Source organism: Camelina sativa, chromosome 2, assembly GCF_030686135.1.
Source record: "Camelina sativa cultivar CO46 ecotype springtype chromosome 2, ASM3068613v1".
NCBI classification, from domain to species: Eukaryota; Viridiplantae; Streptophyta; class Magnoliopsida; order Brassicales; family Brassicaceae; genus Camelina; species Camelina sativa.
The window spans coordinates 1,293,637-1,309,802 of NC_141881.1; the positions used below are offsets into that span (position 1 = coordinate 1,293,637).

A 16,166-nucleotide genomic window follows, 5' to 3' on the forward strand; every position below is an offset into this window, starting at 1 on the left:
AAGTTAAAATGATATATATAATTTAAAAATTGAATAATTTAAAGTTAAAAGTTAAAAAAAAGTTAAAAATTGGTTTTTTCTCAAAAAAAAAAAAAGTTAAAAATTGGTAGCAAGGACATGGCTAAAAGGCATGAGCTCAGGGGTTTCGTCAGTGGCACAACCAAACATGTTCTCTTCTACCACGATTTCTTCGTCCTTCTACCGTTTATACATTGCTTTTTGGATCTTTTGAGTTGGTTGGTTTTAGACTTTTAGTTAACCAACATTTCTTACAACAGCTATAGGTAAAATGACAACATAGATAATTAGATTTAGCTTCCGATCAGTATAGCATAAACCAACATTCATAATGATTAATGATAAAACAAATTTAACCGTCTAAACACAATTATATAGTTATCATATACTATAGGGTAATCAACATGGAACAGTTAAATTGTAAATGACAGCATAGACAATTTTATTCAAATCTGCTATTACTTCCCATCGCTTTAGATAGACAACTAATTGCATAACATCCAGAAATGTAAGGCACAAACTACAACTACAAAAACCCAAGAGAAAACATCGCAATTCGCAGATCAAAATTAATAATAGTAAACAAACCAGAAACTTTCATTTGAAGAATACAAGAAGAAAAACAGATACATAGGGATTTAATTATTGGTCCATGGTAGTTGTTTAAAGAAACATAGCAAAATATTAAAATCATAATATAATGATATTAAGCTTGAGGTTTGTCCCACTTGAGTGGCTTCACGACCTCCCAGGTGAAATCAGGGTCGTCTCTTCCGAAATGTCCATACGCCGCCGTTTTCAAAAACCTTCCATTTCCTCCTCTCTTCAAGTCCAAGTTAATGGTCATCATTCCTGGCCTGAAGTCGAAGGTCTCCTTCACAATCTTCAGTATCTCCTTGTCTGGGATCAACCCTGTTCCGTAAGTGTCAACGAAGACAGACAATGGCTCAGGGACTCCAATGGCGTATGAGACCTGGACAAGAGCTCTACGAGCCATTCCATTAGCCACCACACTCTTTGCGGCTTGCCTCACAATGTAAGCTCCGCTTCTGTCGACTTTGGTTGGGTCTTTCCCTGAGAAAGCACCTCCTCCGTGAGCTCCCCATCCACCGTAAGTGTCAATGATGATCTTACGTCCAGTCAAACCAGCGTCACCGTGTGGTCCACCGATCACAAACCTGCCTGATGGGTTTAGGTGGAAGATGGTTTTGTCGTCAAGGTACTTCTCTGGGATGATTGGCTTGATCACGTGCTCCTTGAGGTCACGAGCGATTTCGTCATTGGTCACAGTTTCATCGTGCTGGGTTGAGATAAGGACGGTGTGGACACGGACTGGAACCATAGCTCCGTTGTCGTTGTAGTACTCAACAGTGACTTGGGTCTTGCCATCTGGTCTTAACCAACGGCAAGTTCCATTCTTTCTGACTTCTGTGAGACGAGCCCCGATCTTGGTTGCAAGGACATGGCTCAAAGGCATGAGCTCAGGGGTTTCGTCAGTGGCATAACCAAACATGTGTCCTTGGTCTCCAGCTCCAATGTCTTCTGGACGCTTGGTGAAGTGACCGTGAACACCTTGAGCAATGTCTGGGCTCTGTTGTTCAATGTTGACAAGGACTTTGCATTTGTCAGCATCGAGACCAACATCATCAGAGATGAAACCAATGGAGCGGCAAGTGTCACGGACGATCTTCTCATAGTCGACTGTAGCCTTGGTAGTGATCTCACCAAAGACCATGACCATGTTGGTCTTGGTGCAAGTCTCACAAGCAACTTTGCTGTCAGGGTCTTGCTCAAGGCAGGCATCGAGAACTGCATCAGAGATCTGGTCGCAAAGCTTGTCTGGGTGTCCTTCGTTCACAGACTCGGATGTGAATAGGAAAGTCTCCATTTTTCAAAAAGCCTACAAGAACAAAAGAGTTAAAGTCAGAACAACATCATGAAAGCATTTTTAAAAATCAAAAAGAAAGATTCCACACTCAAGTGACATAAAAGATAAAAAGATTCCACCAAAATCATTATCAAAACCGCATAAAAAGAGATGCATCTTATCCAAAAAGATTCGATTTCTTCTGATACACAAAGATGCCCAAAGTGTGTTGTTATGAGAGACAGTAGTAATTCTTAAGTGATGGACAAATGATTAATCAAGGAGACTAATTTCATTAATGGCTCAGACTTAAGTGCAAATCGTTTAAAACCCCCAAATCAGTGCAAAACTGATAAACCCATTACGCAGATCCGGTACAATGAAACCTGAATCGAGTTTCGAAACTTGATAAAACGAAGTAAGATTAGATACTAAAGGACTCGAAAACGAACAGATCCAGATGCATCACGTATAACCTAACCTACTCATATCCTCAAATCTAACCCCCCAAAAAAAAAAGACTTGAGAATCTCATTTTATTAGCCACACTATCACAGATCCAGTTTCAAACTATCAAATCTGAGTCGCAAACCATCGAAAAAATCGCGAAGCATACGACCCAAACCCATGAAATCGCGAGAAAAAAAAAAATCGAGAAAGAGGGGAAACCTGGGACGAAGGAGCGATATCTCAGATCTCGGAGAAACAGATCTATCAAAGAAGCGAATCTAATAGCGAAGAAGAAGAAGAAGAAACGAGTCGGGGGACGATTTGTGGATGAGAAGGGGGGTGAGCTATTTATAGGGATTAACGGCAGTGTTGACTGTCAACCGGATCAGTAGGTCTTCTTTTTTTTTTTTGGTGTGCTTTTGGACTTTTTTTTGGGCACTTCAATACTTTGTTCTCATCGGCTTATTCGGCTACTTGCCCGATGCTTTTAAAAACTCAATTTTGGAAAAGTGAATCATTTTAATAATATTATTTTCCTTCGATAAGGTGTTGTTGCCAAGGAAAAATAAAAGGTAGAACATAAATCTTTTTCATGGCATGGTTTTGGTAGGTGGAAAACTATGTCGTTGTTAAGAAAATATTATGACCATTGGATCTCTTGCTAAACGGTTGGATTTAGACTAGAGTCTTCTGGTGAATGATTTGACCTACCTTAAATCATTTATTTATATATAATTTAGTTTTGAAATTGTCTCTTTTTTCTAAACTATCCAATATTTTTTTAATATATTTTTTGATACAATTAACTATTTTAAGGAAATATATATATTGGAATCATCATAAAATGTTAAAATATTAGTAAATATAGGTATATATAATATATATATGTATGTATGAGACAGAGACCATTAAGGAGAAAATTTATTGAGTTGGTTTCAGTTGGTGTTAGGATTCTTTTTTTCTTTTCTTTTGGTTTTTACTAATTATGATTATCCATTCATAAGACAACTGACAATTACACAAATAAGATGATCCTAAAAAGTAAAAACATAAATAGTTTACCCAAAATTTTTATGAGATTATTTTTTCCAAAAAAAATAGTAACTTTCAATTTAAATAAAACAATATATTAAATCTAAAAGTTTTTTAATTTTTTAAAAAATTTGACTAAATATTCCCTCTTTTTCACAAAGATAGTAATTTTAGAGTTTTATTTTTGTTTAACAAATAGTGTTATTTTATATTTTCAATGCATCATTTTATATTTCTTAATTTTACCCTTAATTTAGAAGGCTATAACTGAAGTAACCCATTAATCAGTTATTAAATAAGGATATATATATATATATATATATTAATGTTTTCTTATGTGAAATATGTCAAAATGACACTCTTTATGAAACAAAAAATAGTAGTTAAATAAAATTTAAATGATATTTGTGATAAGTGTATAATAGTTTGGAACTAATAAATCTATTCTTAGGTGGATATTGTTAATTTTTAATAATGCTATTTTGGTCAAGTTGAACAATTACTTTGGTAGATAGAGTTGGAATACAAACTCTTTCCTTAAAAGAAAATTAAATTATCGTCTATATATATAAAGAATTAATTACTGATTTTAGATTTAATCAATGAAACTTGAATAACTAAAGACATAAATATGACTTTTTTACCGCAAGAATTAATTATGACTGACTTCTCATATTCGGCACATGTAACACTATTAAATGTTTTGTAATCGAGCGAATCTCTGAATTAATTAGTGAATAATGTGTAGCCAACCGGGAGGTGCCGGTGTCCCCAACAAGTAGCTGCTGATTTCGGGAGTTCTATCTACTACTAGACTGATTCGGCTCTACTCGGCTCCTTAAAACGGCTAATTCGTGTGTGTAGCTGCTCATATTTCTCTAGTGGGGTTGGTAATGCAACTCTAGCCATTTTTATTTAATTAAGAGAAGGATGTTTTTGTTTAAGGCATGATAAGCGACATAATGTTTATTTAGTTTTACTTAATCGTCATTTAAAAGAGGTCCACGCCTAAAGTTTACACACAATAAAATCGACCTGGTACAGTAATCAATATACCCGTCTTGTCAATACCATTTGTGCCATCAGGTTGCTTCTAGCGGAGTGTAACATTGTTGAATTAGTTGGTGATGTGGTATATTGGCAAATTTTGTGGTTTGTGAGGAAAGTTTTATTTTGGAAATTGAGTTGTTGTAAGCAAGAAAGCGCTAACCGCTAAATGCTAAACAGACCGTAATATTTCAACATCTAATCAAAATTTATATTCCCTACGTTTCATAATATAGGATGTTTAGAGAATTATTTTTGTTTTATAATATAGGATGTTTCCAACTTTCAATGAATTTTTAGATTAGTTTTATATTTTATATTATGCAGTCTTGGCTATAATTGGTTAAACTTTTTAAAATTAACTTTTTCTTAATATGTGTGTTTCTACTAAAATATCCTATATTTTAAAACGGAGGGGTATAATTTTAGGCTGATTAGATTATGACATCACAAATAAGTTAAGACAAACTTACTTATTTAATTCATATCAAATATGAGTGTTTATAACTATATATATGTACATGAAGATAAAATTTAGTTAGATGTTAAAAAATACACTGATGCAAAATCTATGCAATTTTAGACCGATTTTATGCAAAATATATGCAATTTTAGACCAATTTTAGTTGAATTGATTTACCAGTCAACTTTAAGTGCTAGTAAAATAATCGTAAGTCCAAAATCGTAGAAGTCATGCGGGGAGATTACGATGAGATAAGGTTAGTAGTTGAAAGAATTGTATTTGTTGCATGCGAAACTCATGCACACAAACACAGATACACGTATTACAAAGATATATGTTTTGAGACCAGTCTTGAAATTTCGTATTTTTTAATTTGAGTCTTGAAATATACTGTGAACAACATTTGATAATTAATTACAAGAAATGGTGTCTCCCAAACGACAAATTCAAATAAACATTAATTAAGTACGTTGGAGTCCACGAATTATTATACATATCCTCACTTCTCGTTTTATACTTTTACAAATAGATATTAAGAATTATATAATTTAACTAGACTTAACTTTTTTGGATGTTTGATCAAAAAAAGAAAAAAAATTTTTTGGATAAAATCTAAGTTCATATAGTCATTACAAGTGAACCGACACATCAATTAAGAGCAATACTACTAGTCTACAACTATAGACCAGTCTATATGGTACGGCTGACGGCTGACTAGGCCTGGGCACTAATAGCCGTTACCCGTACTCGACCCGTTACTCGGCTCGTACCCGTCCCAAAAAAAAGAGTACCCGCAGTTTTAGGGTCGAGTAAAGGGTATTATATTTATATTACCCGTGAGTAAGGGACGAGTATAGGGTATTAGTTTAGTTTTCAATACCCGTCTTGTTACTCGGCCCTTTACCCGTTTTGCTACCCGACCCGTAAATACCCGTTAATATTTTGTATTATTATTATTATTATTTATTATTAATTTATAGAGTTAGAGTTAAAACCTAAGTTCAACTTAGCCTAACTGAATTAATATATTATTTTTATTTTCAAAATTCGTAATTTTATAATTTTGGAACTATATATTGGATAAATTTATGAATTTTTCATTTTTTGGATTTCAAAAGATAAAATTATTATTGCGATTATTAACATTTTTCTATCGGGTACTCGTTTTCCGGGTAATAATAAAGGGTCGGAACGAGTAAAGGGTCAACTATTTTTTACCGGGTACCCGTTTCTCCGGGTACCCGTTATTTAAGAGTCGAGTATGAGTAAATTTTTTCTGTTACCCGTTAGGATCAGGACGAGTAAAGGGTTGGAGAAAATTCAAGGGTACCCGTCCCGTGCCCAGCACTACGGCTGACCATATAGTAATGTACAGAACTACGAAAGCATCCGATACAGTCGACCGTTAGTAAATTTTAAAATAATATCAGCAATGATTTCCGTGAAGCAAAAAAAAATCATCAATGAGTAGTGCCTAGTGGGTATAATAAAATACTACATAATGATGTAAAAAGATCTATATCCTTAAAACTACTAAAAATAAAGCTGACGGCCTCCTTAAACTATAATTTAAAACACATTTATCTTTTCCAAAACTAAAGAATAGTTTGATTGATCAGTCAACAAAATTTGGTGGATATGTGAAAAAACCATTGGTTGTTATTCTTCTATTGATCCGTCCATTTTTTAATTTTTTAAACGGATTTGGTCACCAAACACTTAATAGTCGAAAAATCAAATCTCAAAAGAGTTTAATTACTAATAAAATTGTATTGATTGATTAGAGAATTGAATAAGGTCATGTGAAAATGGTGATATTTGTTTTCAAAAAGGTCCCCACATGGGCACAATTCCCAATATCCCAAATCTTGAGCAATAATGTAAACTCAACAATAAAAATTGGGCTCAGAACATTATACTCCCTCGGTTTCAAAATATAGGATGTTTAAGATAAGGCACACATATTAAGATAGTTTACTTTTCTTTTAAAAAGTATCATATATATTTAAATTAAAAAAGATTCAACTAATAATAAAGAAGACCGCATAAGTAATGATTGTAGATTATTAAATATATATTAAAATTTGCATGGAAAGTTACAAGACATCTTATATTTTGAAATAAAGAAAAAAGGTCAAAACATCTTATATATTGAAACGGAGGAAGTACATGATACAACATGATACATACCACCTATTTAATAGAGCACCGACAAAAATCACAATTCTAATCAAACTAAACCATAAATTTAAATCCGGTTTACTCTGATCACCAAGCAACTCAAAATTGGTTTTGTATAATAAACTACAGGTTTTTGACATGCATTTGTTATCTCCGAGCCTCACCCTTAGCAGAGGGTAGCTTTACGAAGAAGAAGTTATGGCAGCCAAAAAAAAAAAGGGGAGTAACCCCAAAAATCGGGTTATAAACCGAGCTGTTAACCGGAAAATTCAACCATTTGGATCCCACGTCCGGCAATAGCGATTTGGTACCGCTTTCTGCAGATAGATTCAACATACAGATTTGGTGTGAGATGTCAAATGGATAAAAGAGATTATGGAAGTACTGTATGAGTGCACTATTACTTACTCATCAATGGCTTTAGCATCGAGCGCCTCTGGCTCAGGCACACTGACGACTATATGAGCGTGCTCGATCAGTTTACCATCTTTTTCAAGAAACCAGCAACGTACACGTTGATCAAGACCTGTCGAGAACACCCAGTTCGCGTCCATCCACACGCCTTCATCACATCAAAGACCAAGATTCAGTCTTTCATTAGAGAAATGGTGAAAGATAAACTAGTCTAGTAACAGGCTTATATGATTTGATCCACAAATAGTACCTTTTATGGCAGAGCTATGAGCTGATGCAATACCTCCACGGTCTGTGAGTCTGATTCCGTACTTTGGGTTTTGGTTTTTATCTATGATTTCAGATTTGTTGGCTGGACTACTAGTACTAAGGATGTTGAAGCTAAGACAATGAAGGGCTTGATCATCACCCCCGCTAATCACATTGAACATCATACCATCGCCATCACTTGGAGAACTGCTCCAGCGAGAAACATGAAGACAGTTAACTCCAGATTGATGAGCATTCTTCACGACATGTGAAGGCTTTATCTCGCTTATCTCAGGTGGAGAATCTCCTTCACCTTCGTTTTTATCATTTTCATGAGGAACGCCATTTGTGAATTCCAAAGAAGTGGCTGGATCTTCTTCTGCAGCTTCACCAACTGAGTTGCTGCTGTCTTGTGGTTTTTTAGATATATTATTGCCTTTTAACAGTTTCCATTTCCTACCACCTTGACTTCCTCTTCCAGTTCGTGGTCGTAACTGACAATCAATGAACTTTTCAATATGGATACTGGATACTTGCTTTACAAAAGCTTCTACACATTTAGTTACATCCCAAAAGGCTATGCTTCCATCTGTGGCTCCACTGATGAGGACATACACATCACTAGATGATGTATTACCTGCCAAGTGAAGTTATTAAAATTATTAAGCTAGTGGGATATTCAAGAAGGCTGTATTCCTATTAATATCAATGGCCTAACCTTCATGTGGGGGATGCAGAGGCACAACGGCGTGTTGTAGTGACAGAACTGGCGATTTTAGTGGAACCAAAGACGCTACATCAAACCTGAAATCAGACGCAGTAAATATCAAAATGAAACACAAACTCAAGGTCAAAATCCTAGTCATCAAACAAGTAATTACCATAATCTATGTGGCAAGACTAGGGCCCGTAAGGTAAGGGTGGCATCAGAGCAAGCCACAGCGACAAAACAGATAGTTAATCTGGAAAGATGAACATAAAAACATTTCAACATTTGTTATCACTGATGGGTTCAATCAAAGTAAGTAAGATAAAAACATTTCAACATTTGTTATCAGGTCATTCGAACCTGGAACCAACACATTTAACAAGAAATGCAGTGGCAGCCATGTATCTCCAGTCATCTTCGTAGCTTTCTCGCCCATGATATGTATTAGATCCTAGCTTTGTGACGTTAGCACTAGTATCTACTTCAACCCCTTCCAGTTTTGGAGATTTCTCAATCTTTCCACAAAGACGAGATTTGGTGGGCATGTCAGTAGCAAGCCATTGGAACGTCACTGAAGACACTTCCGATGAAGCTTCAATGTGTCCATTATCACTAATACAAGATTCTCCCTTTTTATTTTGTCTACCATTCCTTAAAAGCCAAGAGGTTAGAACACGCTTGGCTCCAACAGAAATCAGTAAGCAAGGACTTTCACTATCATCCACTGCCGAGTCTTGTTCGCACACGTCTGGTAAGTTAGGTATGTCTGAAACAATCATGCGCACATTTGATACACAGCAAACTGATCTCACAGCTGAGCCTCCAACATGTTCTCCTAGTAGCTCTGATGTTGACCAATTTCCAAACTCAGATGCATATCTAAATAACCCAAATACTTAGACATTTAGATAATAATACTAATAAACCGCCATCATATATCACTTCATTAACTTTAATAAACCTACCTAGTCAATCTCACAGATCCACCTTCACAACCTGTTGCAATCCAACTAGACCGATCAGATATTTTATGTTCTTCGGAATCAGACCCGGTTTTTGTATCCGCAGAGATGAAGCATACAGAATGCAATTCTCTTCCATGAAATTGTGTATGCAAATTTAGAGGAAAGACTTTGGTCTTCTGTCCTCCAATCCAGTGTCTATGAATATGAATGACATCATCCTAAAAAATGAGACAGGTTGACATCAGTCAAAGACCAAACATTACTATACAACTTTAACCGAGAGACAAGGGATGCACCTTCACATATGCAAAACAGTTTTGCCGCTCAGGGACTTCCCCGAGGTAAAAGGAATGGGGTCGGCGCCATCCACCACATGAGATTTGTGCAACCTATTGACAGAATATAATTACAGCTCGCATTAAGAAGGTGAATAAAAGGAATAAGGCAAGGGTTGGACCTTTGCTTCAGCTGTTAAATTCCACAATATGAAATCTGTTGACGCAAATCCGGCTGCATAGTTAGTGTTTGGATGGTCTTTGGAACATTGCACCCCTTGACAAACAGATTGAACTAAGTTCAACTCTTTCAGTTGTTTCAAACCCATGAACTCTAAAGTCTGCCTCTCTCTGTCATATTCGAAATAGCATATGCAACCATCTGCTCCAGTCTAAACATGAGATGGCGCAAAAAATGAAAGATCAACAAAAGAAAATAATACTCAGGATTGCATGATTTTTTTTCCCTAATAACCCAAAAAACTACCAACAGCAAAAGATTGGGGTTTAGATTAGTCATACCGAGCATATTTCAGCTTTGTTGGAAGTTATTCGAGCAACTGAAAGACTGGAAACAGTTGAAATCCCATGAGCACCTTTGAAATATATTAGTGAAGGTATCTTCAATTCTGAAGAAACAGAAACTCCGTTCAGCATGTCCTTTGACAAAGGAAAGAGTGTGATATTGCCACGTAAATCTCCACACAGTATCACCTACAAGCAACAAGGCTTAAGACACAAAACTCTTGGCTGCAACCCAGCGATTGAAACTAGGGACTATAAAGAAAGTAATAGAACACAGACACATGGCAATAACTGAAACGGATATTACCTCATCTTCTACTGATGCATCTACACACATAATTCGCTTTTCAAAACAAGAGGAGAATTCAGCCAAGAGGGAGACATCATAAGTTCCAGCACCAGATTCTAAAGGATCGGATAGTTTCCACAGCTTCAATAGTCCTCTAGGATTGCAAGAGAAAACAAACCTGGAAGACAGAGACTGAAAATTGTAAATCTCAAAAATATTTTCGACCAAAAGATTCCACAAAATCGATGCATTGTCCAAGAAATTATTCAAATATATCATTGTTCAGGTCCAACATCTAATTACCTATAGCCTAATGATTTGCACCAGAAAGCCCCCAGTAGTTGTCTCTCTGGGCTAGCCTTCCAACTTTGATTCATGCCCGCATGCGGATTATCAATATCACCAATAACCCGAACAATTGTCATATACCCTTTGCCATCTCCAAGAGCAACCCAATCATCTAAGGTAGAAGACTCGCGTACCTCTCCGCTAGGCATGACATCCATGGTAATAATAGGCCCCCCTTCAGGTATGCAAACTAATTCGGTCCACCTTACATTTCCAGATGATAGTAACCTTGCGTGGTACAAGCAACCATGGTTTGTGGCCACATACATGGTATCTTCCTGCGTGAACTGCAAGCAACGTACATACTCACTCTTGCTGCAAGGGGAACACAATCATATTTACAATCATACACAAAAAAAACCCAGGCACTTGTTTATAAAATATTTACAGTAAAAATCAATCCAAATTAACAAAAAAAAAATATTTAGCCTCTCATCATTACTTAGCCATTACTGCCATTCATGTTCAATATCACCAACTTATGTATTCATTTGGCACACTGAACCGAAAAAAAGATCTCGTGGACACTAAAAAGTTTTGTGAAAGGACATGTACTACCTGTCCATGAGACCAGTATGCTCCGCTGAATTTGGGAGGCAGGCTGAAAAATATTCCACCTTATCTGGTGAATTAAGCACTCCTACAGTATCTAAAAACGTTTTAGATCCACATTTATGCAATTGATGCACTTTGATTGCAGAATCAAATCCAGCAGTAACAAGAAGGGATGAGTTTGGATCATACAAACATCTCCATATGCCTCTTCCACTGTATAGTACACAAAAGCTTTTTATCAGTATTAACAAAAAAGCATGATGTGCATGGTGTGATCAACAAAAACACCATGTCACCACTTACATATGTTCCTTTATCACTTCTAGCTGGGTACCATCCACGCCCCAGACACGGCATGTACAGTCCTCACCAGCAGTGACAATCAACTGAAACAGAAACAAATCCAATTTTAATAATCTACAAGTTGAATTTTAAATGTGTACATCATTCTTATATGATCATAGGCAAGAACAGATTTATACGTGATAAAATTTATGTTTAGAAATTAGAACAGTGGCAGTATTATCCCTATTTGTAAGAATCTGGCTGATAAGTTTTCTCACCTCAGAAGCGATGACATTCACATTTTTAATGATTGTAAGCTCTTAACAGAATAATCAAATAAACTCAGAATCTTTTTAAAAAAATTATATATAAGTCAAAGACATACGAGGTACATACAGAATCTGAGATGCAGCAGTCCCAAACACGAACACTGTGACCAAACAGCACAGGGCCAACGACCTCCTGCGAATCAATTTCCCATATCCTAGCGCTATAAAAGAAAAAAATTATGCCATTAAATAAAGGAAAGATGAGGTATTAAATAAATGCTTTAACACACAAATTAACTGTTCACCTACGATCATCAGAGACGGAGACTAGTTTCGATCCATCCAAAGACCACACAATGCGAAATATTGAACCCTCATGTCCTGTAAGTCTAAGCATATGGGAAGCACAATAATGCCCATGGTCGACACTGTCACCATCAAGGCCAACTACCCTCCAAACAAGGATCTGCCAACAACCAGTCGATTCCGGTTACTAAAGCTATCTTAGGCACCACACTAGTAACAAGAAATGCTAACAAGACTAAACAAAGTTAAGCCAACCTCATTGAAAATAGTGCCAGAAGCGATGCGGAGAGTAGAAATACTGTTTCCCCATAGACGCATAGTATACAGTAGACACCTTTCTGCAACCAAACAAATTACCAGTAGCTTGATAAATCAAAAGCTCTAACTTAGAGTCTTCAAAACCCTTAAACCCCAGTACAGCAAAACCAACCTGGTGACTGAATTTCAAAAGCCATGAGCGATTCTTTAACATTCCAAATGCAGAGAGAATTATCACTACACCCAATAGCTAGAAGCTTATCTTCTTCTTCTTCCAATGAACCAGTAGAGTCCTATCACAATAACAAACCTAACCCATGAGGTCTAATGTACATTATAAAATCGAGCAGACAACACGCAAAAAGAGAATTAAAACCTGTAAGAAACAAACGTCGAAGACCCAATTGCTAAGCCTCGGCAAAGAATCAAATATTTCCAAATTCACGGAGATTTCACCACTGCTCGAGGCTAATTCAACAATCAATGAAAAGATCTTCACTTTCTTCTCTCCGAATATAACAAGTTTATACGTGTATCGCTCAGCCGAACGAACAAAGCTAGTGCTACAAACAGTTCCATGGACGCGAACCCCCTCAAACACTTGAAACGAGCGAATCAACTCACCGGAACTCAAATCGTAAAGCAGAATGTCCGAACCGGATCCTAATTGAAAAATTGAAACTCCAATTACATCAGAAACCTCCAAAAATTTAATCATTATAATAGTTTATGAGAAACACAAAAATTTCTCGGGAGAGCTCACCGGCGAGAAGATAAGGAATTGAAGAAACATGTTGAGGGAGATTGAGAAAAGCTAGTGAAGAGACTTCTCCGAGATATGGACCGGCGTGTGGATTCCACTTGCGGCGGCTGTTATCATCCGCCATGGCTTTTGTTAAAACAGTGCGGCTCCGACTCCGACTTGAGAAGTTCAAAGTTTAGAGGCAACACAAAACTTTTGCAATAGTAGTCAAACTTCGCACGTGAGTCAACGAGATTAGAACTTTGGGCTTAAAATTTATAAGGCCCATTGGGTTTTAAAATATTAGAAGGAAAAAATAAAATATGCGGTGAGTGAACGAGATTCGAACATTTTGGGCTTAAAATATGTCAGGCCCATTGGGCTTTTTTAAAATAAGAGTGTAAAAATAAAATATGCGGTGAGCGTGGATCGAACACGCGACCTTCAGATCTTCAGTCTGACGCTCTCCCAACTGAGCTATCCCCGCATTGATAATTTATTGTTCGACACGTATAATGATATATTAAAAAGTATTAATTTGTTTGTTTTATTCGAATAAAAAAGCGAGATTACATTTTTTTTTTTTTTTTTTACATCGAGATTACATTATTTTTTTATTTTACTTTTGCCAAGAATATTGACTGACTGTCTTATTCATATATCGCACGAGATCCACAACGGCTCCTCAAACTGACCTTCAAGTTTATCTCCATCTTGACCGTTCAAACTCAACTGAGTCAAATCCAATTCATCCACAGTATGCCACGTCGGAGTCCCATCCTCATACCCATTCCACGTCAGCCTCCTCAACCCCGTCCCGTCTACTTTGACAACGTACAAATCCCCGTACGGCTGAAACTGATTCGGGATCGCCACAGGCTCCGCCGTTATCCCACAGAGGTTCGCCGTGAAAACTATCCAATCACCCTCCTTATTGAAACTCACGTGATTAACTCTCTCCCTCGCCGCTTCCTCCGAACCTTCCGGTCCCGCGATTTGAATCCTCCTCAAACCAGAACCGTCAGGTCTCACCACGTAAGCACCGAACGCAGCGGTGTTCTCTGGATTGTGCCGGTTAGATGAGAATCCGATGAGATCTCCTTTCGGAGACCAGCAAGGCATAGTATCGATCCATGGCCCTTCCGTTAACCGTCGTATCCCACCGCCGTTAGATTCTCCGTTAACGGCGTCTATAATGTAAAGATTCTTATGACCGGATCGGCCAGATCGGAACACGATTGATTTGCCGTCGGGAGAGCAAGACGGGAAAGCGTTGTTCCCAGTGTTTGCTAGTGTGAGAATCTTCACATCACACGGAAGCTCTTCTTTATCGGCGGTGAGATCTGATGGATCGAACTTGATTCGAGCTATCTGAACCGCCATACTCGCCGGACTGAAGATTGGACCGAGAGATGTGTAGATTACATGACGCTCCGTTGGATTCCATGAATTGTAGAAAGCTGTACGGTCTTTGATCAACGTCCATCGTTTTGAGCCGTCGGATTTCGCGACTTTGATACCACCGTTGATGTCGAAATCGGAGTTTAAAGCGATTAGATCGCCGTTAGGGGATGGTGCTGGAAACGATCCGTTTATTCTGAGTAAGCTGAGGGTTTTGATTGGTGAAACGATGGATTCGATGTTGGGGACGATTGACTCGCCTTGAGTTGACTCGCCGCCTCTGAACCGGTGGTAGCCGAGGAACTCGGAATCGGAAGATACGAAGGGGTTGTAATGGTGGATACTCGGATTGAGTGGCTCAGTCACTGGCTGAAACGTTTTGTTTTCAAGGTCGTAAATCTCGATGTGACGGTAGGTGACGCCGCGGCGGCGGGTTGCGACGGCGATTCGTTTCCCGTCGTTGAAAGCTGCAGGTGTGAAGCAATGGAGTCCAGATGGAGTGACTCGGATCGGTACGATCGGGAAATCGGGATGTTTCTGGAAATTTTCCGGTATATCCACCCGGAATATGCTCCACCAGCCGTCGTCGGCTTGGTGGTGGAAGAAAACAGTTGAATCGCCGGACCAAGTCGGCCATCCGCCACGCTCGCATATCATCACTCTTGTGTCAGGTTCAGATGCTTTGAAAACAACGATATCAGTGTTGATCTCGTGAAACTCACCGCCCCAAGATCGAGATCCATAGGACGCGACGGCTAAGAGTTCACCCGATTGAGAAACCGCCGGGCTAAAATCAGCGACGTCTGGTGGAGTGATACGTGTAACCTCTCTCTTCTTGTCGTTGAGTTCCACGGTGTAAAGCGCAGACCAGTTCTTGAAATGACGATCAGGCTGCTCGTGAGCTGAGATGAAATAGAGTCTGTTGGATTGAGTAACGATGGGACGGTCGTGGAAGTAGCTACCCGGAGCTCCGGGAAGCTGCTCGGGTTCAGAATTTCCGGGTCGGGTTCTGAAAATCCTAGCGGATCCGTTTCGTTCCGAAACAAAGACGACGTCATCACCGCTGGTGAATTGAGCGTTGAAGTTAACGGAAACGCCGTCAGTTAAACGGCGTTCGACGGAGGTGGCGATGTGGAGAGAGAAGACGTCGAAGCCGTAGTGAGTTCGACCAACGGTAGTGAAGATGATGGTGCCTTTAGGTGTTTCCATTGCGGTGTATTTGAATGATCTTGGTGGTGGTAAGCGGCGATTGGATTATTTATAGAGTGGGTTGAGGATGTGACGACGAAAGTGTTTTGACTATTTTGTCTGAGTGTGAAGTGTGAACGGAACAAAACTGATCCGTACGTACATGCGTGTGTAATGACGTTGCAGTCTTCTTTCATAGGATCTTTATCCTCCAGTTAAATTACGTGAAAAAAAGACGCAGGGGAGATTCATTGACAAGTAGGAGAATGTGAGAAATTTGGTTTTGAATACTACACAGAACTCAGTCAATTTGACCAAAGAGCTAAAAGG

The 16,166-nt window shown here is 38.1% G+C and overlaps 3 protein-coding genes and 1 non-coding gene across 6 annotated transcripts; all 4 read right to left on the reverse strand.

Moving 5' to 3' along the window:
• Nucleotides 1-594: 594 nt before the first annotated feature.
• On the reverse strand, nucleotides 595-2,970 carry LOC104713423 (S-adenosylmethionine synthase). The gene is made up of 2 exons (XM_087479373.1): nucleotides 2,555-2,970; nucleotides 595-1,918 (listed from the first exon to the last, which is right to left on the reverse strand). Exon 2 carries the CDS (start codon nucleotides 1,904-1,906, stop codon nucleotides 725-727), a length of 1,182 nt encoding a protein of 393 aa, XP_087335499.1. The 5' UTR covers nucleotides 1,907-1,918; nucleotides 2,555-2,970; the 3' UTR covers nucleotides 595-724.
• Nucleotides 2,971-7,008: 4,038 nt separating this feature from the next.
• On the reverse strand, nucleotides 7,009-13,495 carry LOC104713432 (uncharacterized). 3 transcript variants are annotated; one of them, XM_010430545.3, is made up of 20 exons: nucleotides 13,269-13,495; nucleotides 12,882-13,168; nucleotides 12,678-12,798; nucleotides 12,503-12,585; nucleotides 12,247-12,407; nucleotides 12,069-12,162; nucleotides 11,691-11,773; nucleotides 11,391-11,600; nucleotides 10,788-11,147; nucleotides 10,503-10,662; nucleotides 10,193-10,384; nucleotides 9,853-10,062; nucleotides 9,692-9,784; nucleotides 9,396-9,613; nucleotides 8,791-9,309; nucleotides 8,603-8,683; nucleotides 8,440-8,525; nucleotides 7,723-8,358; nucleotides 7,467-7,620; nucleotides 7,009-7,375 (listed from the first exon to the last, which is right to left on the reverse strand). In XM_010430545.3, the coding sequence occupies exons 1-20, from the start codon at nucleotides 13,390-13,392 to the stop codon at nucleotides 7,315-7,317; spliced, it is 3,933 nt and encodes a 1,310-aa protein (XP_010428847.1). In that variant the 5' UTR covers nucleotides 13,393-13,495; the 3' UTR covers nucleotides 7,009-7,314. The 3 variants fall into 3 exon arrangements, with proteins under 3 accessions (XP_010428847.1, XP_087335461.1, XP_087335454.1); XM_087479335.1 differs by having other exon boundaries at nucleotides 12,058-12,162; nucleotides 12,251-12,407; nucleotides 13,269-13,438; XM_087479328.1 differs by having other exon boundaries at nucleotides 12,058-12,162; nucleotides 13,269-13,438.
• A 166-nt stretch (nucleotides 13,496-13,661) lies between these two features.
• TRNAF-GAA (transfer RNA phenylalanine (anticodon GAA)) lies at nucleotides 13,662-13,734 on the reverse strand. The gene has a single exon. It is a non-coding gene; the product is annotated as a tRNA-Phe (tRNA).
• Nucleotides 13,735-13,776: 42 nt separating this feature from the next.
• On the reverse strand, nucleotides 13,777-16,155 carry LOC104713446 (uncharacterized). Its single transcript, XM_010430556.3, has one exon. The coding sequence runs from the start codon at nucleotides 15,855-15,857 to the stop codon at nucleotides 13,902-13,904; it is 1,956 nt and encodes a 651-aa protein (XP_010428858.2). The 5' UTR covers nucleotides 15,858-16,155; the 3' UTR covers nucleotides 13,777-13,901.
• Nucleotides 16,156-16,166: the final 11 nt, after the last annotated feature.